Here is a 21,531-nt window from a genome sequence, read left to right as displayed (position 1 = left end):
TCAGCGAGGGGGGAGTCGTATGTAAGCAAATTCAAAAGTCCACAATCTTAATCCGGCTCTGGACGTCCTCGGGGAGGTCCTCCTTCTTGACGATGCCCATGTTGACGCAGTCGCCGAGGAAGAAGAAGGCGCGGTCCTGGGCGTAGCTAAGGTAGTCGTACTCGTCGCCCTCGTCCTCTTCGGCGTCCGCAGCGGCCTGGACCTCGGCTTTGGCGTCGACGTCGCCCGCGGCGGCGGCGGCCTCGTTCTGGGCCTGCTTCTCTTGCTGCTCAATCTCCTCGCGGGACTCGAAGCCGGGCACCTTGGCCTGGACGATGCCCCAAGCGACCCACATGGCGCTGTTGATGCCGCGCCACAGGCGTGTCTCCTCGTACAGCTCCTTGACCTCGGCCTCGATGGCCTCCTCGGCGCGGCGCTCCTCGTCCTTCCAGTGGTTCGGCGGCACGCGGGCGTCGAGCATGAACTCAACGATGGAGCTCGAGGAGCTGGTTGGGAGAAGGGCTGGCGTGGTGCTGCCGGCGGGTGCGTCGGCGGGGCCGAGCCGCGGGGTGGAGGCGGCGCTATGGGTGAACTGGGGGCGGTGCTCGACGTAGGCCTTGAGGAAGCGGCGCTGCTCCTGGATGGTCGGGTAGCAGGCCGTGTTGCAACGGAAGGGAAGGGTTTCGTGGTGGTAGTCGTAGGCCCACTCGGTAAAGTGGTTGGCGAACTCGTGACCGGGGACGTTCGCAGCGGCGTACTCAAAGTCGATGACGACGAGTTGCTTGTGCTCGTTGGCGGGCTGCAGAAGAGGAGACTTTTCGTCGTCCGGGCGCATGCGCAAGATGTTGCCGTATTGCGTCTGGAAGCTGTCAGTATTTCTTTCCTCCCATCCAACCAATAACTACACAAGATAAAAAGGGGACGATTATACTTACGTCGTTGTGGGCAAATATGAGCCGTTCGCGGATCCCCTGGTGGCCCTTGTAAGCGCTAAGCACCAGTTCACGGTGTTTGTCGTAAAGCTCCTTGAAACGGTGCCATTCCAGGCCGCAGACGTAGCCGTGGCCGCGGAACACGCTGTTACCCCTTCGGACACCGTCGTCGAGGGCCGCAATCTTCTTTTCGACGTTCCTCAGCCAGGAGTCCCAGTTCTTCAGCACGGCGGGACCTTCGTCCTTTTCCCGTTCCAGGACGTCGATGCCCACGTGCAACTCGCGCATACGCTTAGCGATCTGCTTGGAGGTCTCAGGCTCACGCAGGTCGCTGGGCGTGAGGGTGATGGAGTTGAAGTACTCCTCGAAACGGCCGTTGGTGAAGCATCCCAGAAGTCTGGGGCCGATCCTCTTGCGAGCCAGCCTTCGGAGCACGCTGAGCTCGTTTTCACGGTCGATGAGATGCTCGAGGCCGTAAATGCGCAAGAGGAGCTTTGGCGGAGGCTTCTTGCCAGTCGTCTTCTCATCGAGATTTTCAGGGGGAGATACGACATAGACGGCGTTGGTCAGGGCGCCACTGAGACGCTTCACTATGACACTGTTGCCACTCTCCAAGGGGACCCTCCTCCACCCCTTGATCTTGAGGGTGTGCGTCAGGCGCACGATTTCATTCTTGAATGTCGCCCAGGCCTTTTCCTTGTCGTCTGCCTTGCTCAAGTCGTCGGTGCTTTTCCCACCGCCGCCGCTGTAGCTGAGTGTCTTGGAGTTGTCGAGGACGGCGTCGCAGGTGGGCACGACGACGTCGTCGCCAACGTAGTCGGTGTCGGAACTCGCCGTCCTGTGAAGCAAGCTGCGCGAGTGGGATTTTCGGTGGCGGGCAGAGGGGCGCCTGCCGAGCTTGGGGGACATCTGAGGGACCGAGTTGATACCCATGGAGGCCATGCTGTCCTCGATAATTCTCTGTAGCCTGTCGAACGACACATCGCTCGAATCGGAATCAATCGAGTCGGAGCGGGGGCGGGGTGCGGTGGCGGGCTCCGCTGCTGCGTCAGGCGCCGGCGACCGCTCCTTCTTAGTCTTGGACTGCGGCGAGCGGCGGCGGGGGGACGTCTTGCTTTTGCGAGAGGCCTTTTTCTTGCGCTCGTGCTCCAGCCAGTCATGAAGCTGAGCGAGCAGCTTCTGGCTTTCATAGTAGTGTTTCTGGCCATGACGGTGATGAGACTGCTGAGCGGCGGCGGCGGCAGCAGCTGCTGAGGAGTCATCGGCAGAAGACTGGGAAGGCGAGGGTTCCAGAACCGGAGATGAGCGAGAGGAGGAGGAGCTCGTGAGACCCATACGGCCGCTCAGTCTCTTTGCCATGTTGGCGGCGTACTGCCTCTTATGGTGAGCCTGCTGTTCGGGAGGTGGTGGGTTTGGGGGCGAGACGGTATCAGCCTCTGGCTCGGCGATTTGGACGACTGCGACGGGGTTAGCAAAGGCATTGGATTCTGAGGTCTTGTAAGCCCAGCGACGGTACCGGTCCATCAAGTCGTGACTGTGGTGTGTGCGAAGCAAGTTTGCGCGAAGCGTCACTGGGTGACCCGGGGCAAAAGCATGTGAGCGAGTGGCCACCGCGGCTTGAGCTTGCATGGATGCGTTGCCCATTGTTTGCAAAGTGTCCGACGAAAAGGCATCACACGATACCACTTGATGAGGGTGCCGGGCCTGCAGACTTCAGGTAAGGCCGGGCGAAGCGAGGGGGAGAACTGACCTTTGCCGGAGGTGGTGGCCGAGGAGGAGGGCTTGTCGCTGTCGTCGTCCGTCTTCAAGGCTGAGCGCAGGGGCAGGCCGTTGACCTGGGGCGAGGAGGAGGACATTGCGACGACAGGCACAAGGGCGACGTGGGCAGGTTCCGAATAAGACGAGGTGTGCGGTGATGGTAAGTTCGTGGGAAAAGTAGGAACTGTAGGTAGGTAGATGGGATGAGCAGATGGAATAGGGATGGCTTGGGCCTGAGAAGACCCTGAGGGTAGTCTTCGGTGGAGAATCGAGCTTGCCCTTCCGTTGCGGTGGGAATGAGCGAGGTAGGGGATAATTGTATGGTAATGGTAATAGGTAGGTATGAGATGAGAGGTGACAGATTGCGGTCGCGAGTCGGGGGGAAAGTCTTATCGGGTGTGTGTCTGTGTGAGGGGTTATCGACTTACCTATCGTGGGGCTCACCAGCGTTGTATAGGTACGTACCTACTCTATACAGGACGGGACAGCACAGCACAGCACAGGACAGTCGACCCCAGCTTGTTCTAGGAAGGTAGCTTGTGTATCTTAAGTGCGATGTAGGTAGTGAGGGGTGATGGGGTTATGGGGTTGGTGTTTGTTGGAGAGGAGAGTTTGCAGGTGGCAGAAGGACTGTAGGTACAAGTACGGTGTACAGGTAGTTCAGATGAGTGTGATAAAACTATGCAATAGATTGCAGTTGCAAAGAGGTAATTTGTCGTGTGTTGCGAGGGAAAAGCAGCCGTAATGAGCGCTCGATCGGTGCTTGTGTACCGATAGCAGCAGTAAGCAGTAGCGACAACAGGGGACGCACAGCTAGCTAGCCGAGACCCGTTTGGACCGTTTTGTTGACCGAGCCGTGGGGAGCTGCTCGGACGGTGGGGTTGAAGCCTGGGTCAGGTGCAGGCCAATGAACGGTACGTACCAAGATATCGTCCCCGGTCGACCATCAATATCAGCACGAAGCGACAATTTCACAAACTGCCAAAACTAGGGGCCCACGACAAGCGCCGAAATGGATTCCACCGACTTCTAAAGAACACCCCCCGTGGCACATGTCAAAATTCCTAGAGCGGTTTTGGTTCATCTTGTTTTTCGCGCTACGCCCGAAATGTGTCCTGCTCAACCCGCCCAACTAACACACTCGGCTCGTCCACCCAATGTCTCGTGAACATTGCTATGTCGTTTAAGTCTTGCGATTGCAGGCAGCTAGGTATGTAAAGCTGGATTTCGGAAAGCTGTGCCACGCAAAGCAACACAACACGCAGCCCAAGCGCACTCGAACGTGACGTCAACGGACCCTGCTCCTGTCCAGTCGGGAGCTGCCGACCCCTGCTTGGGCATCTTGGAAAGGGACTTGCATGTGACGTACATAGCGACGCACACGAAGGACATTTACTACCAACGTATGCATGCACATACACACCTAGCATACGTACTGCATGTTCAGTAGCACACACACACACACACATACATACGCATATACCAAGCCAAGACGGCTTACGATCCACCCAAACCTGTTAATTGAACTAGATCATAGCAAGTTCGTCGTCATGCCACGCCAGCCTTCACGCCACGCAAATCATCAGTCTCGTGTCTAACTCGCCTCAACCCGCCTTATCATTGGTGGTACAGCACAACCCAGCCACTTTCACCTATCATGTCACGACAAGCTCCCGGCAACTCTGTCTCTGTCTCTGTCTCTGTCATTCGTAACGCCTCGCTCAATATGTCCTCTGAAGTTGTCATGTGCCAACGACCTCTACAGTCCCATGCAATGCTGGACACACTCTACAGTCCCGCGCCATGAATGCTACACCTTGGTCGTCCGCCCCTCCCTCTGCAGCGCCCACTCCACCGCCGCCTTGACGTCGTCCACAATCATTTTGGGCGCGTGCGTCGGCGGGCCCCTCTCCTGCTTCCAGACCCCCGTCCTGACCAGCACCGACGACCACTCCGTCTCGTCGTTGCTGTAGTCGTTGGCCCCGCGGATGTCGCTCTCCGGGTTGTCCCCGACCATGTACACCGTCTTCAGCGGCGCCAACTCGCCGACATCTCTGCTCGTCTTGCCCAGCACCGCCCGCCGGTGCGCGTTGAGCACACTCTCTGCATACCGGTACGTCGTCGCGAACGGCTTGCCGAACACCGTCGTCCGCAGCGCCGCCCCGCCCGTCACCTCGCGCCACACCCCAGCCACGGCCGCCTGGAACGCCCCCTGCCCGAACCGCGGCAAGTGGTACGTCGTCGGCCACACGAGGTCGGCGTTCGAGTACACGAGCGCCGGCTGCCCGTCCTGCTGCCACCCGCCGTTGGGTAACGCCGCGTCGCCGTTCTTGGTCGAGTACGTCCCGAGCACGCCCCCGCGCGAAAGCAGCAGGTCCGTGATGATCTGGATATCGAGCGCCCAGTCGCGCGGGTCATTGAACACGAACATGGCGTCGATCTTAAGCACCTCCGACTCCGCCGCGTCGCCGCCGCCCGTGTAGATCGGCTTCGGGAGCGGCTCGTGCGTCGACGCATAGACCGACTTCATGAGCCGGTCAAAGGGGAACACGTCCGGGTACGCGTGGATGATGTCCGCCGGCGTCACGACATTCTTAAACCCGTACCTGACGCGTTGATGTGAGTAGTGAGTACATGTGCCGTTTGCGTGAGGAAAACCTACTGCCTTGCGATCTCGCGGCACTTCTGCGCGTCGGCGCCAGTCACGAAGATGGTCTTGTCCCCCAAACCCTCGGGCCCATGCACCAGTTCCTGGAATGGCGTGTGCGACTGCACAAAGTTGTCCACCGAGAGCTCGACGCCGAGCTTCTCACTAAGGTCCCTGACGCGGACAGCCTCGGGCCGGCCCCCGCCGTTCGTCAGTAGGATGAAGGGGATGTTGTTGTCGTTGAGGTACCGCAGCGACTCGGCGGCGCCGGGGATGGGCTTTGCCACGTGCAGCAGGACACCGTCGATGCTTGCCTTTTCGTCAGTCGCAGCTCTTCGACTCTTGTGGTGAAAAACAAATGCCAACGTTGGGGTCACCGCCTGTTATACGAGGCGTACACATGCTTATCGGGGGAGAGGGGGGGTTGGGTTTACTCACTCGAATGCGAATGCAAATGAAGGGGCCTCGCCCGCCTCGAAAACAGGCTTCTTGGTGCTAAATCGCCGCTGCAGCCTCGAGGCCTCCCAGCGCACTGGCCCTGTTACGCCGTTCTTGTTCAAGACCGCGAAGCCTCTGTCATGACGCCCGATACCGGCCGCCGCGAGCCGGAACGGAGCGCGTGCCGTCCAAGTCGTGAGCGGCCTCGAAAGCCGGCCAAGGCCCGTGGCTCTACCTGCCCGACTCATTATGTATCCCGGCTTGAAATCAACAGTATGAAATGTTTCGCATATTACGGTTGAAGAGTGGAAATGGGTTGGCTCTCTAGAAGACGGAGTGAGTAAGTGAGTGAGTGAGAGGTGATGATGATTCAACGTTGAGGTGGACTCGCACGGATACAGCAGATACCTTAGGTACATGCTCCGTACCGGGTGTGATAGAAGCATTGAGAGCTCCCCGCCATTCCCTGCGCATGACCCACTGCCACCCAACCCCACTCGCTAATTTTAGCGGCAGAGCTCGTGCCGGCGGCCGCTGCAGACGGCGGCGGCGGGGTGTTTCTTGACTATTGGTGTAACGGCTTCCCACGGCAGTAAAATGACAAGTATTAAACCTAGAATGAGAGGGTGATGTCTAGTAGCCCTCGAATTCTAGTTGATGCCATTCCCTACGGCGGTTGGAGGTGTCGTTCAAGGCAAGTGAGGATCACTCGGGTTTCTGTCTACACCAACACAGAGTCAAGAGCTACCTACAAGGGCCTCAAGTGACAAAGAACATTTGCTTAGACTTAAGAACATCTTGATACCCTTACTTAATTCAAAGCATCCTCCCAGTGAAAGCTTCAGCCGTGAAAACATGTATATACCGGCTACAAGGCCCGTAAAACGGTCCGTATGTGTACAATGATATTACAACGTGATTGAGTGGTCTCGGAGCCCATTGCTCAAAGGTCTATCGCATGAACAGCTGGTGGTACATATTACACAATTCGACATGGCCTCCCTGCCCCCCCCCCCCCTTTTCTTTAATCCTTCGTCGTCGGCCCGCCCTTAGTTCTTCTTCCAGCTGCCCTCCCAGTCGTTCATGTGGTCCAGGATGACCTTGGCCGCCGCCGACGGCGAGTGCTGGCGTCCCAGGGCCTCGACGAAGTCGCCCTCGGGGTCCATCAGGTAAAAGTATATGCTGTGGTCTACCAGGTAATCCTGGCCGGGCTTAACATGCTGCGGCGTGCTGAAGTAGACGCGGTACAGCTTGCACATGTCCTTGATCTCGTCGTAGGTACCTGTCAGCCCGATGAACTTAGGGTGGAACTCGGCGAGGTACTCCTTGACCACCGCCGGGGTGTCGCGCTCCGGGTCGCACGTGATGAAGATAGGGAGCACCGAGCCGGGTCGCTTCTGCTCGACGAGGTCGTACATCTGGGCCATCTTGTCGAGCTCGTCGGGGCAGATGTCGGGGCAGTGCGTGAAGCCAAAGTAGACCTAGTGACTTTTGTTAGAGCTGCTGCTGCTGCTGCTGCTAATTCCGTATGCATTCGGCAACTGGGGGCGGTTCATACCAATGCATATCGGCCCTTCATGTCCTCGCTCGTGAACTTGTTTCCGTTCTGGTCGGTCAACTCAAACGGCCCTCCAACCTTGGGCCGTCCGATGCCCTTGGTCGCATCCGCGATGCGCTTGCGCTCCATGCGCTGCTTCTCGTGTTCAAAGTACCATGTCAAGCCAACACCTGTGCCGACGAACAGAAGACCGGCCTTCCACGAGAAGGGCTGATTACAAAGCCCAGTCAGCTCATCGGCTCCCAAATTCAACTTGGATGCTTGTTCTCAAACGGCAATGACTCCCTTACCCCTGATCTATATCTGCTCTTTGCCTCCTCCACAGTCTTGTATGTCTTCGTCCTTCTCTGCGCCGGAGAGGGTCTCGTCTGGAACGCATTCGGCGCGGCAGTCGGCCGGGTCTGCTTAGGGATCGCTGCTTGGGAGATGCATCTGCGGCATTGTGTCGCTGATGTGGAGGAAATGGACTTCCACAAGAGCCTCGAGGATGGTTGCGACATGGCTGCTGCAATTGGGGTGTTGGGTTGCCGTATTCGAGGGGAGGTGATTACAATTACGACTGGGAAGAGATCCTAGCTGCCGCTGGACATCGGAAGATCCAAAAAAGCTCTCGGTGAGCTTGGGCCACTGTACAAAATTTAAGAATCGGAATAATAGTTGATGCGGGATAATTGGCGGTCACTACGTTCCTCACCTTGCCACACCGAAATCCATTCACCGAATGAATTGTGGGTCTCGTCAATGCTAGGACTTCACCCAGTGAAGCTCAACTTCACAACCTCCAACACCCCTGCACACCAACAAGAACCCTGTCTTATCATTTTTAGTCATAAGGACTTATCATCTCTGCTTCTTTTTGAATACGGGAGCTCAAAGGTCGCATTCATTGTCGCTGTGGGAAGCCGACGTTAGGGAAACATGGATTCAGATGTTGAGCCCAAGGTGAAAGGGGACGGAGGCAGGCAGGATGAGAATGACCATGAAATGGCAGATGCACCTGTCCAAGACGCCGCTGTTCCTCCAGAAGCACCTCCGGCCGCGTCTCAAGCCGCAGTCTCAAACCAGACAGATTCCAAATTTGCTCCTCCTTCCTCAGATCCAGATCATCTCCCACCCACACTTCAGCAACCAACAGACCCAGCCTCACCAACAGCCAACCCCAGCACCACCATCCTGGAAACGACGGAGAAGCCTCACGAACCGCAAAAGATGGCTCCCAAGAAGAAGGGTACCGCTGCAATCAAGAAGACGCCAAAGCGGCCCAAGGGCGGCGGCGGCACCAAGGCTGGCAGGCCGAAGAAGCAGGCCGACACCGTCTCCACGACGTCGTCGACCAACCTGCAGGAGGAGCCGGGCGGTGGCTCGGACGAAGAATCCGACAACGGACCGTATTGCATCTGTCGCGGCCCCGACGACCACCGCTTCATGATCTCGTGCGACGTCTGCGAGGACTGGTTCCACGGGGAGTGCATCGACATTGCTAAGGACGTTGGCGAGAACCTCATCGAGCGCTTCGTGTGCCCTAACTGCACCGACGTCGAGAATAACGTCGTCAGCCTGTTCAAGAAGATCTGCTCCTACGGCAAGTGCGTCAAGGCCGCCCGTCTATACGGCGATGGCGAGAAGAGCGCCTTTTGCTCCGACGAGCACAAGCAGCTGTGGTGGGAGAAGGGCATCGCCTCGTTGCCCAAGAAGTCCTTGGCTAAAAACACCCAGAACGGACTGACCCAGGAGGAGCTCATGGCTCTTTTGAACAGCGATCTGGCCGCCGTCGATCCGGACGATGGCCAGTGGAGGGTCCAAACTCGTCCGTTCGCTCCCCCGGCCACTGGAGGTATGTGGAAGAAAACAACCCTGCGCACCCGAACAGGTGCTTTTACGAGGCAAAGCTAACTCCGTAATCGCAAGCCGAGAGTCCCGAGGCTAAGAGTAAGACTCTCGCTCCCGGCATCCTGACTGAGGAGGAGGTCGACATCCTCAAGACCTCGGCCGCCGAGCGCTACAAGATGGGCGAGGAGGTCGTCCTCTGCCAGAAGATGCTGCAGCTGCTCGACTGGGCCAGCGACCGGCGCAAGTCTCTCATCGCGTCCAAGCACTTCGACGACGCGGCGTGCGGTTACGATGACCGGCTCGACCAAGTCGGCGTCGTCGGGCCCTTTGCCAACTGGCTCCACTCAGACGAGGCCAAGGAGATCTTCAAGGCCGGCAGCCTCGACGTCGGCAGCCGGCTGAGTGGCGACGACAAGAACATTTGCGACAAGAAGCGCTGCAAGGCGCACCAGGGCTGGTACTCGATCCACACTAGGGACGTGCGATACCAGATGAAGCTGCTGGCCATGGACGCAAACAAGAAGCTCGACAAGGAGCGCCTGATCAAGCAGTCGGCCGCCGAGCGGAAGCTGAGGAAGGAGGCCGAGAAGAATTACGTCCAGGCCGTCCTTCCCGATGGAACTCTCGGACCACCCCGGTCTGCGTGAGAGTTTTCGAGGTTTCGTGGAGTTTTTGGTGTTGTGGCGACGGCGACATTGGCGTTTTGAGGGAGGTTTTGGGAGTGATGTTTCTTGCTTTGGACTGTCGACTGCGAACCATGTGCTTTGCATCAGAAGCTCGCTATACGATAACGGTGCCAAATGAAGAAAATTAGTCTGCACTGTAGTTTTGAGGCCGCACCACACGTTACGCAACCAGACACATCGTCATACACGCAATCATATTATACACACGCCTGCTTTGACGGGTCTCTCTCCCATCCCAATCTCTCTCTATTTCTCAACCTCACCCATCGCAAACGGGGTCTCGCTTAGTAAAACGGATTCTCAGGTTATAATGCAATTAGTTTACCTGAGCTACTCGGGCAGCGGATAAAGATGATTACGGATAATTCAAATGTGACCAACAGCCCCTGCGGCTTGGAGTATCATCTCCCATACGCATGGCAGGTGACAAGTCAAACCAATTCTTGGAAACCCCATTACCGCACATCCCTTTCATCAATACCTCAATGTACAATATTCTTAGTCCCTATGATCATGGAAAACCCCACCAACATTGTCCTTCCGGCAGAGTCTCTAGCACGCTCATGGCATTGTCCTAGGGACAACACCCTATGGCCACGACGACATTCCCATATCCGCCCAGCTGAAACCTTCCTCTGCAAAGTTCGTCGTCAAAAGATCGGGCACAGGCGCGCCTGAGACATGTCCATTGTCCGAAGTGCCTTCCAGGAGAGCTGCATCGTCGCGCTGCTCCTCGGGGCAAAAGCTGCCGTCCCACGTGAAGGGGACTACCGGTTGATGAGTAACGGCCCAGCCGCCCATCCACTCCTCGCTTGTTCCCATAGGGCCGTTCTCGCCCCCAGTAGACCAGCCGCCGAGGGTCGGATCGTACGGGCACAGAAGCTCCGGGTCGATCGGATCCACCAAATTGTTCGAAGGTTGTAGGTTGTCCTCCGTTCCCAATACCAACTTCAGGACATCCGCCATTCCACCGTTGTCAGGGGCATCCTCACCCGGAGCCACGGAAATATCCGACTTCGCCTGGTATGACGGTTGCAGTGCCGCAAGCGAGCTGATAGAGCTTGGCGAGGCCGTCGAAGTCGACCCGAGACTCTTCTCGCCGTCAGAGGAAGTGCTAGCAGAGCCGTTCAAGTCCTCGGGAGCCACAACGACTGCTGGACAGCCCGGTGGCTCTCCCTCGTCCCCTGGCTGCCGGAGGATTCTGGGTAACAAGACTTCCTGGACGATAGCCGCCACGAGCTCACGTTGCTTCGTCTCGCTCAGGTCGCCGCCGGCAATCTTGCGTATCTTGATATGCGTCTCCTTTTCGAGCTGTGGCTGGATGTCTTCGGGGAGTTTCCGCTTCGTTTCGCTCTTCTCTGGCTGCGTCACGGACCCGTTTTTGGCCGTTTCGTCGAAGCACAGGCTGTAATCTGGCTCAAAAGTCAATGACTGCAGCAGGTCCCTCGTTTCTTTGCAGTACACACATGGGCCGGGAACTTCGGTGGAGTCCGGGAAGAGAATCCGAAAGATATCCTTCCATTTCTCTTCATCGGACTTCACACCCACTCCGCCGCGCTTCTTGCTTTGTAGCCTCGTCTTCTGGTTCCTGTCGAATCCTTCAACAACGACGCCCTTGGCACGTTCGCATGTGTCGTCTGACTCCATATGTTGGTCCACCTCCTCGTCTGTTGCGAAGACCCTACGGCAGCGCAAGCAGTTTGGCTTCTGGGAGTGATTACTGTAAAGATGTGCCCTACATTGAACCTCGACGTCAATATCGTGAACACGTGCGTGAGAAACCTATGACCGACCCACTTCAGTCTACTAATGGAATCGAAAGCCGCTCCGCGGCACCGCCGTCGACCGTATACCTCTGGATTGTGCTTGAGGTACGGACAGGCTAGCAATGGAGGAGGCTTATGTCTGCTCGCGGAAGCGCTGCCACAGCTGCCGCCTCCCCCGGAAGGCTCAATGCTCAGGTTCGAGATCCGATCCACGAGAATATCAGCCACATTGACTTCGCTCTCATGGCGGTGGTGATTTCGACGTCGCTCCCATGTAGTAGAACTCAAAAGCTGGGTTATGACAGGTCCTCTACCATCGTCGTCCCTGTCGAAGTATCGCCCGCCTTCCCACTCTCTCCCGCCACCCAAGTAGTTGTCAAAATTACAACTGTCATCGAGGGGGTGGTCAACCCATGTGTCAGAGAGGACATCCATCAGGGGCGTTGTCTGTGGTGATTGAACGTTTATTAGTTGTGACTGGGTGACAACACTGGCAAGTTTCTTGCAAACGTGGAGGTCTGTTTCGAAGATGATCTTAGGAAATTTCCAGCAAATTTCCAGCATGCGCAGAAGCGATGAGTTGCTTATGAACCAGCCAACGAATTGCAGGGTTTCGCAATTCTCTCCTCTTGTGCCTGCAAGCCTCTCGGTCATGGTTGGCTGTGGTTTTAGGCCGCAGCCAATGGGCCTATCTGCATGTTGAACAGCCGCCAGGACGAATCATCGTCTGATAGCACACATTGCAGGCACCTGCATGATATCATTGGAAGATCAGATGCCATACGAGACCTGCTGACTCCGTCTTTCAGGAAGAACTCGGGTCCAGCCTCCTCTGGCGTTTCCCGGATCCTTCGTGTGAGAATACCGACGAACCGATGGAAGCACGGATGAGCATAGCACTAGTATATGTGAATGAAGATTGCAACGGTGGAGGCACGGGATGATTGTTGGTATTAGTGAGGCATTGTTTTCCTTCCCAAATTGCTTTCTCCTCGTCAGATCACGCAGGGTAAAGAGTTACACGCGAAATCGTCCTCTATGGACATGTCTGGCGATGTGTGAGGCGTCCCTCAACATAAGTCAATGACATGCTCGCTCAAGGAAAGCCCAAGGGAGATAGCTGCATCATTGCCAGTTGAGCCGTGAGCTGCCATCCCTTGTGTGCCCAGTTTACCAGGCGCCGGAAGGGAATGCCATGTGTTCATGGGAGCCATAGGGCTGTTGTGAGTGACTGTTGTCCCATTCACGTAGCCAGTTTGGAAATCAGTTCTCTGATTCAGTGAGAGATAGAAGCACCTGCAACGGATCCGGCGTTTCTGCACCATCTGGAAACAAGAATACGTCGATCTACATCAGGGCCCAGAACGCTTCGAAAACCCATATGGACATCTACAACCCCCGCCGTGTTTTCTTGGATCCCACATAATTAAGGTCTCTTCAACCTCGACAATCTTCAGTGCCTTGCTTTCCACCGGCAGCAGCCGTGGCCGACAACGACGTCCGAGCGAACCACAAGGCGTCCTGCAGCCTGCGGAGATGTATACACGTACTAGCGGAACGACTCCCAGACAAACAACCATCCTCATTCCATCGCCTCACCCAGCCAACACATCCTTCATGCCGTACTCCATAAGGAACGACCGACCGAGAAGGCATTGACGAAAGAATGCCTCTGGACCCCATCTACCCAGGTCGGCCACCGACGAACTTCTGCCGCTCACCTCAAGGGATGCCGGCAAGGTGGCGGCGCTGTCTCACCTGCATGTCAAGGTCAAGCCCCCATCGACCTCGAGAATGTAAGTCCCATCCGACGACCGGATAAGCAATCTCGCATCGTCCCCTAGCCACCGCTTCACGCGTCTCCCTTGTCTGTTTGAGCCCGTCCACCGGCCGAGCTGGACTACAAACGGACGACCTGGACTCTCGCTCATCTCATCACCCAGCCAGGACGCATTCCATCCGATGGGGCAGTCCACATACGCGTGCGTGTGTTTTTATGTACCGTACCCGTGTAATGAATTATCTCCTACAACTTTTTTAAGAGTCTCCTTTTTACAAATACAGGGCTACTCCTGCTCGCCCCTTCCTGGCCCAGTGCAGAAGAACACGGTCCCGATACGCACAAAGAAAAAGGAGTCCAGCGTGTTTGATCTCTCATCTTTCTCCTTCCCCAGAAATTCCGCCGCCGGTAGTCCCGGCCGGGTTGCCAATCGTAGTATGAGAGCTCGCTGGTTCGCGACCGCGGACACCGTCGAAGAACGATATACATCCCTCGAGAGGACTCAAGACGGAAGGTGAGGCGGCAGCCGAGAAAGAGAGACGGACAGAGAGAGAAAGAGAAGAAAATCAATCGCATGCCGCCAAAAAACCGAACACAGTATTCTTGCGATGTTGACCCTTGATGCCATACCCGTCCGCCAATCGCCGTGCCCGCCATGCCGAATCATTGTCTCTCGCAAAAAGCCGTTTCTCTTTGTTGTTGTATTCGCGCAATAGGCGATCTCATGCCAAAAATTAGAGGAGAGGAAATATTAGTCAAGTCGCGCTTGAGAAAGTCCAACAATGTCTAGAGGGGGGGAAAGAAATTCCGAAGTCTCTTTCTCCCGTCGCATGGAGCTTCCTCTTCTCTCCGTGCCATAAAAAACGGTGAAACAGCTGCTGTAGTAAAGTCCCGTGGCGCGTGTCTGTCGATGATGCTTTAAATGAGCATGGACTGCCGTGGACGCCCTTCGTGTCGTATGTGCAGAAAGAAGAAATCGTGATACTCGTTCAGTACACTCCGTCGAATGGAGTGGCTATGATGCGTTGCTTTGATCCGCCGCCTCGCCAGCTGGCAGATGTTTTCCGAGTCATATGTACGAGGACAAGGGTGCCAAAAGGCCAGAATAAGCGTGTGTTCGTCTAGGTCCAGTTTTGATGCCAATGGCGTCGCCGTCGGCAGTAGTGAACGCCGCAGGTTTCACAAAAGTCGATAGCCGTGGGGTTTAGTGGCATCGAGCCGGAGAGTACTAGTGATGACGGCCGACTTGACTGTTGCTGGCGCGGCTACGCTCATCCTCCTCCATGACATCGCTGAGCCGAGTTGGGTGATGGTGCCGAGGAACCGTCTCCCAGCCTGGAGCGGCGTACCCAGAACCACTGTAGTCCTGACCAGTGTACGGCTGTTGCTGTTGCTGCTCTCCAGCCGAGGTGGTGGCAGTCTGCGAGTAGCCGGCGCTGGGAGGGTTGGTTGCGGGAGTCTCATACTCTTCTAGGCCTTCGTCAGAAACTGGGGAGGGCGGAGCAATGAAGGGGACCTTGTGTCCCTGGGAGTCGCGAATGAACTGGCCCTGCGCATCAATAGCGTACTCACCTTCAGAGTAACCGCCCTCGGAACCAGCGCCTGTGTAAGTGACACCTCCCTGACCCGCCTCGCCGGATTGGTAGAAGTTGTTGGATCCCGCGGGGTTGGACTGACCGCCAGGGGCTTGAGAGTATTCGGCACTGTAGCCGGCCTGTTGCTGCCCGCTGTACTCGGGCTGGTACCCGCGTTGCTCGCGAGAGCTCCCGTGACGGCTGGGGACACCCTGGGTCATAGGGACGACCTGGACGCCGCCGACGATGGTAGGCTGGCCGTTCTGAAGAGACTGGGTTCGCTCGCGCTCCTCGTGCTCACGTCGACCGAGCTCCTCCCAGGCGCGACGGGCCTCCTCCTTGGAGATCTGGAGCTCCTTCTTCATCTCCTTGACACGCTCGTCGTTGGCAGAGTGTTGACGCTCTTTCTGGATGGCGGCCTGGACAGCGTTCTCTCTAGCACGTCTCTCCTCTTCAAGGGCCGCCTCCAGCATGGCGTTCACTTCCTGGGCACGCTCCAGCTCGGCTCTGGTCTCGAAGAACCACCGCTGGAACTTGCGCTCCGAGCTGGCACGTAGACGTTGCAGCTCGACGACGGCATGGAAGAGATTGGCACCAGCCGCAGTAAGGTCGGTGACCTGGCGAGAGAGCGCCTGGTTGACGGGGTCGCGCTCGATGTCCTGGTTGTTTTGTTCAAGACGTCGGATCCAGAAGCTCGTGAGGCCCTCCCAGTGGGCGGACAAGGTCTCCCAACGCTCGAAGGCATGAGGAAAAGAGTTTCGAGGTCGCGATGCCGTAGCGGCAGACTCCTGGCCGCCCTGAATCGATGCGTTGGGCGGTTGTTGAGAGGAGCCGGCCTGAGGGGCGGTGCTGTAGGGCTGCTGGCCGGGCTGGGAAGTGGACGCCGTTCGGCCGGGTCGAGTCTGAGCATGGGACGTGGCAGGCTGGCGGGAGCTTCCTCCCGGGTTGGTCCGGGTCTGTGGGGTGTCGGTGGCCACGGGTCGGCGTTGAGAGGCGGGGGGGTCCTGTTGGGGCACATTGGTAGCGCCACCACCGGCCGAACCTCCCGCGGCAGCGCCAGTAGCGGCGGGGCCAGCACGGCGCTCCGCATTCCGTCTCTGCGTCTCCTCCAGTAAGCGAGCGTCCTGCTCGGCTCGTTGTCTCTCCAACTGCATCTGTTCTTGCTCAGCTCTCTGCCGTGCTGCCTCTCTCGCAGCACGCTCCTGCATGATCATTCTAGGACCACGAATACCAGAAGGCGAGCTGGTGGGGTTAGGCGCGCCGGTAGTACGCTGGCGACTCGGGGTGGACGCATTGCCGTTGGAAGCGGCAGCGCCGCTTCCAATCAGATCAGCCATGGATGCGCCTTCTTCGATTTCGTCAGGCGTGAACGGGTGGGGTTGTCGGAGCGCTTCCTCGAGGGCAAAGAGAATCGCACTGCGGGTGTTTCTGGAGACGCGGTGAGGGCGGTGAGATTCGCGAGGGGGGTGAGAAGACGATGTGATTGTCGGGTCGAGGTGTTGCAGAGCTTCGTCGGAGGACTCTGGGTCAAAATCGTCCTCGCTCAGATCCTGTGAGAGTGCTCGTCTCGCACGTGAGCTTCGTCGGTAGTCGTAGTTCAGAGTCGGCGCTGGCGCAAGTGCTGGCGTGGGCGCGGGCGCGGGCGCGGGCGCAGGTGCAGTTGTTGCAAGCTGCGGGCTGGGACTGAAACCGAGCGAGGCGGCTTCGATGTGGACCTGGCGCGCGGACTGCGGTGTAGGACTCGGGGAGGCTTCGAATCGCGACGTGCGCCGAAGGGTGCGTTGGGAGAGTTGGGACGAAGCCGGCGTGGACGGCCTCTCGGCAGGATCTGGGGTAACGTTTCGCGGTTGCGGTTGCGGTTGCCCCCGCTGCTGCTGGCGCTGAGTGAAAGAGGTCGTGATTTCGTGAATTTCGTGACGGTCGTTAGAGGGCGTGTGGGGGGTTTGGTCTGTCAACTTGACGAAGGTGCGCAGGTCACGGGTCTGACCTGCTGTAGTCGACAAGGTGAAGGTTGCACCACCGAGGTGGTGAGTCGCAATGGAGGTGAGAAGTAGCGTAGTAGCGTAGCGTAGCGCAGGTGTTGATGGGGGAGACCTGCGAGAATGCTGATCTCAAGAAAGTCAGCGGGTACCGGAAAGAGGAGGCACAGCGAAAGGGAGGCGAGGTGCGTGTGGTGTGGGTTGCTCGGGGGTGAGTAACATGGAGCAAAAAGAATGGGTGAGGTTGGAGGGAACCGGTGCAGGGAAGGCAGAGGGTACGGCTTACTCGGTAGGGTCGTATCTCGAAGATGGAGAGTAGACCAGATACCACACCCAAAAAAGTGAATTAAAAGCGGTCTGCAGGAGCAGGCAAGATGCTACTCGGCAAAGACGAATCGAAGTCGGGAAAAAACTGAGGGTCCACTGGTATGGAGAAAAGGGAGGGTGAAGTTTGCTGGCCGGAGGGCTGAAAGTGAAGAAATTCGAGAGGTTGGTTGGAGCCGTGAGTTGGAAAAAAAGAGGGTGGATAGGCGAAGATGCGCTTTGGGAGCTTTGAGAGCTTTAGGGGCGCGTGGGCGGAATCAAACGGTAAGATTGAGAAAGAGGCGCAATTGGAGACGGATAGGCATAATTTTGGAACAATGATGTCGTTAGTTGGCGTGAGCTGACAAAATTTTTGAACCAGAAGTGTGTGAGTGTTGATGGGAACCACTGCCAGGTGTGCAGAGAGGTTCTGAAAGACAAGCGAAGATTGAAACGGTGGTGATAGTTAGAAGTGGTGGTTGGCGGTGTTTGACGACTTTGAGCCTTTGACATTGGTGTGAGATGAGAGTAAGAATGAGAACACACACAAGCAGGCTGTGGGAGAAGGCCTTTGCAAGGTGGTTCCGCGTGGTGGAAAGAAGAAAAGAAAAACAACCAAGGTTGTGTCCGATTCTTTCCCCCCCTATGCAGGCTGGTTGTTGGTGTGAGAGAAGGGCAGGAAGATCCCAGTGAAAGGAGGGAAGGAAGGAGCGGTCAATTGGGCAGTGGCCGGTTGGTTGTTGCCCTTCTTTCCCCCAGTCACGCCTTCCTCCGAGAAAAATTGAATCTCAACTCGCAAGTGAGATGATTGTGGAGGGCATCACGTAGTACAGGTGTGATGAGAGAGATAGGGGATGGAGGGGGAAAGGGGCTCTCTGAAGCTGAAGCAACCTGACCAGAGCTGACTGATTTTGGGTTGAGTAAGTACCAGGCTGTTTGGGTTGTGTTGGGTTGCGACAGACTTCAAGTCTGCTGCTACCTGGGGCCAACACGGACCTCTGTCAGCTCACCCGGTAACACCTCCTCCATCCGACCTTGGTCAGGATATGGGTGTCGAGGTCATTGACGGATACGCGAGTCGGTGTCGGGGTCGGTCGTCTGTCGAGTGAGTGAGTGTAGAATGGGCAATATCAGGGTCGAGGAGGGCGGGATGACGATGATGATGCAAGCAAGACAAGACTGGGAACGCACGAGAGCAGGGCAGAGTCGGGACGGGGCAGCACACGCACACCTGCGCAACGCGCGGGATGGGATACGCGACGGGTTTTAATTGTTTCGGCAGGCCACCGGCACCATACCCCCAAACCCATCAATCATCATCTCGCCTAGAATCAACATAATCACCACGGGCGGAGCTTTCGTTTCTCGCCCACCTATGTAGCGGATAGCTCTCTCCCACTCTCGGCAGGAGCACATGGACAGAGACTACGGAGCAGACATGCAGGAATTGCAAGCTCTTGACAGGTCGCTCCCTGTCTTGAGGTGCCTTAGCCCGAGGCCACCGAGACCAGACCAGGGTGGGTGGGTTGACCGGGTAGATAGAGATTGTCCAACTGCAGCGGCAGCCTGGAAGATGGCTGCAGTATTGAGCATCAGGTCCACGGGGATGACTTAGTTGGCATCTTTCGAGGTCTGGTCGGGGTATGGTTCCCCCGTCGTCGACTATCGTCACCATCACGCGCTTGGGATCGCGGGATATATGTGTGGTCGATATGTCGAGCCACTATCGAGGGCCGGTGTTAGGAACGCCCCGTTTCCTCGACTCGAGGGGAACCGGAGACACCCTGCCCTCTGCTGTACATCAGCTGGCACATCGGGTGTTGTGCTAGATAGGACGGACAGCGTTGGGAGATTGGGGCTGGCTCGCCTCACCTGTTCGATTGATCAGTGGCCGATGAGCCGCGGCAGGGGGGTTTCGACGATTTGAGCCAGTGGGAGAAAATCGGGGGGCTGGGGACCCGTGTCATGGGCATAAGCATTGGACATGGAAGAGGTCGTATGTTCGGCCGAAGAGGACGAGGAAACTCAAATGCCCCTGGCCCAACCTGCCCCAGCTGCCACCACCGCCTAGCGCCGGGCGCAATGAACAAGAGTCCTGGCCTCGGCCTTATTGACCCTGATCATGGCAGCAAACCAGTGGTGGTGGTAAGGTTCGCCGACGGGAACATTCATGATTTGACCATGTCTACCTCATGATCTCAGAACGTATGCAAGCAGGCGGCAAGGGTGAGGGTGAGAGCAAACAGAAAGGCGAACGAGACCGAGAGTGAGATGGAGTGTGAGAAGGAGAGGGAGAGTGGTGAAAATGGGGTGTGGGTGAGTGTGAGTTGTCACTGCGCGGTGACGAAACCCAAACAGATTGCCAATCACCCGCCCCCTTCTTCTTTAACGGTCCCGATAGGATGGGTTGCAGCCCGGGGAGGCCCCCGTCTGAATCCAGAGTCAAATTCAGCACCCGAACGGATGCTCTGTAGGTAGGGATCACAGTCTGAGATATCTGCCGTGGTGCGGGATGAGGTGGATGAAATGGTGAGATTGTTACACGATAATAGACGTGGGTCTCCCGGCGACACGATTTCTGATCTTAAGACACCTCATCAAAGCCCCCTCTCTACATTTGGGGTTCAGTTCACACTTTTCATGGAAACCCACCGCGTCAAAGGTCTGTTTTCCACGCGTGCCTTGGCCTCGTTGACGGGAATACGGCAAGGCCTGCATAAGGGCCGTACGGTCGTCTCTGCTGCCGCCCAGCATCATACGCACGCAGGGTACAGATAGTGGACAGCGCATTGATGGCGACAGTGCAGGAAAAAGAAGACTTGGAAACCCGTTAAAGATTCGGCCGGTTGTCGGGACTTTTTTTCCGGCTCAGCTATGATGATGGTCATGGCGGGTTTGGACGAGCAGGATGAGATGAGAGACGAGAGAGCGACTTGGAAGTCGAGGCACACCCACGAGCACACAGCACGGGCCATGTCCCACTCTGGTCGTACCTGCCCTGCTCCTACCACCCCACTGGACTAGCGAAGCAGGAAGGAGCCAAAGACAGGGAGGTTCGTGCTGGCTGCTGAGAAGGGGTTTGGCGGATCAAACTGGGAAACAACGGGTCGCTCCCGACCACCGGCCCCTGTCTCTCAATCTTCTTGCTGGCCAATCAAAACGCCCAATTCGTCGCACCAGCGATTAAGCTCGCAACCGGCTCGTGTGCCTGGAGCCGAGTTGCTCTCAACTGTCTGTCTATCAGACAAGACAACAGACAACAGAGAGGGAGGAAGACCTTCTTTTTGTTTTGTTTTTTGCCCCCAATTGTTCTTTGACTGATCGCTCAAGATGACAACGGATTCGGGTCATAACTTTCGGGCCCCCAACATGAGGCGACGGGCCGGCATGTTTTCAAATCGACGACATTCAATCCGACATCAAAATCTTTCGTCCACCGTCTGGGTCAATCCCATCTCAGCGCCTCTCTCCCATTTTGCCGCCTTTCAAGCAGACTCCCTGCTCCGCGCGCCGTGAGGAAAATTCCTGAAGTCAGGGATAGAGATTCTTTTTGGATCCCTTTGAAGCCATATGCCGGCTTCGAACCCATCGAAGACACCGCTGCCAACACCGGCCAACTCCGTCTTACACTGTTACTCCAGGGAGGAAAACGAACTAACCAGACACCCAACCCTATCCATTGCCTGATTCCGCCCTGCTGGCCACGGGCATATCGCGCACACAACGCAAAGTGCCCGGATCGGATCGGATCGGATGGAGGCGCCTGCCGACATCCCTTCCCAACTGTCCGCAGACAGGGGGCGCTGATTCGGTCAACGACAGCTTCGGCTCGCCTGAGACAAGCAAATCACCAAGCACCATTGCGGCGCATCACAGGGAGAAACCAAAAGCTTCCAACACAGGAACAATTGCTCTGTTATATGATAATGTATTACTGGAAAGGGGAAACACCACGCTTACCCCCACAAGCTGCGATGCCCACAACGGCCGATTCCTCCCTCCCCGAGTCCAGCAGACACATGCAATTCAGACCTCGTAGAAGGAGAAAGGTCGCTAACCTCTCCGCGGCCTCCCTTGCATGCTGTCTCTCCTCACGGGCGGCTTATATTTCCGACAGCCTTTGACCGTCGACGACGCCCAGAACACAATGCCATCCCTGGCTTGTGATAGCTGACAAAGAAGACTTGGTATGCCAGGGGCCATCTTCCCCTGTCGATCGTTCAGCTTTCCTTGGCCCCCACCATCGAATTGTGAGGTCGAAGAAATCCTGATATCCCTATCCTAGATGGCAAAGCAGCAGC

The 21,531-nt window shown here is 57.0% G+C and overlaps 6 protein-coding genes across 6 annotated transcripts; 1 reads left to right on the top strand and 5 right to left on the bottom strand.

Moving 5' to 3' along the window:
- Nucleotides 1-31: 31 nt before the first annotated feature.
- Nucleotides 32-2,767, bottom strand: CH63R_07211 (Choline/ethanolamine kinase; the record flags this gene model as incomplete). Its single annotated transcript, XM_018302186.1, has 3 exons — nt 32-838; nt 915-2,368; nt 2,662-2,767. 3 exons carry the CDS (start codon nt 2,765-2,767, stop codon nt 32-34), a joined length of 2,367 nt encoding a protein of 788 aa, XP_018156964.1.
- Nucleotides 2,768-4,479: 1,712 nt separating this feature from the next.
- CH63R_07210 (HAD-superfamily subfamily IIA hydrolase) lies at nt 4,480-6,173 on the bottom strand (the record flags this gene model as incomplete). The annotated part of the gene is made up of 3 exons (XM_018302185.1): nt 4,480-5,275; nt 5,332-5,625; nt 5,755-6,173. The coding sequence occupies 3 exons, from the start codon at nt 6,171-6,173 to the stop codon at nt 4,480-4,482; spliced, it is 1,509 nt and encodes a 502-aa protein (XP_018156963.1).
- Nucleotides 6,174-6,803: 630 nt separating this feature from the next.
- Nucleotides 6,804-7,812, bottom strand: CH63R_07209 (SCO1/SenC; the record flags this gene model as incomplete). Its single annotated transcript, XM_018302184.1, has 3 exons — nt 6,804-7,235; nt 7,313-7,522; nt 7,603-7,812. 3 exons carry the CDS (start codon nt 7,810-7,812, stop codon nt 6,804-6,806), a joined length of 852 nt encoding a protein of 283 aa, XP_018156962.1.
- Nucleotides 7,813-8,230: 418 nt separating this feature from the next.
- CH63R_07208 (PHD-finger domain-containing protein) lies at nt 8,231-9,789 on the top strand (the record flags this gene model as incomplete). Its single annotated transcript, XM_018302183.1, has 2 exons — nt 8,231-9,146; nt 9,221-9,789. The coding sequence occupies 2 exons, from the start codon at nt 8,231-8,233 to the stop codon at nt 9,787-9,789; spliced, it is 1,485 nt and encodes a 494-aa protein (XP_018156961.1).
- A 627-nt stretch (nt 9,790-10,416) lies between these two features.
- On the bottom strand, nt 10,417-11,475 carry CH63R_07207 (uncharacterized protein; the record flags this gene model as incomplete). The annotated part of the gene is made up of 1 exon (XM_018302182.1): nt 10,417-11,475. One exon carries the CDS (start codon nt 11,473-11,475, stop codon nt 10,417-10,419), a length of 1,059 nt encoding a protein of 352 aa, XP_018156960.1.
- A 3,127-nt stretch (nt 11,476-14,602) lies between these two features.
- Nucleotides 14,603-17,149, bottom strand: CH63R_07206 (uncharacterized protein; the record flags this gene model as incomplete). Its single annotated transcript, XM_018302181.1, has 2 exons — nt 14,603-17,053; nt 17,096-17,149. 2 exons carry the CDS (start codon nt 17,147-17,149, stop codon nt 14,603-14,605), a joined length of 2,505 nt encoding a protein of 834 aa, XP_018156959.1.
- Nucleotides 17,150-21,531: the final 4,382 nt, after the last annotated feature.

Source organism: Colletotrichum higginsianum, chromosome 5 (assembly GCF_001672515.1).
Source record: "Colletotrichum higginsianum IMI 349063 chromosome 5, whole genome shotgun sequence".
NCBI classification, from domain to species: domain Eukaryota; kingdom Fungi; phylum Ascomycota; class Sordariomycetes; order Glomerellales; family Glomerellaceae; genus Colletotrichum; species Colletotrichum higginsianum.
The sequence above is the reverse complement of the archived record's forward strand: the minus strand, read 5'-3'. Positions and strand labels throughout refer to the sequence as shown.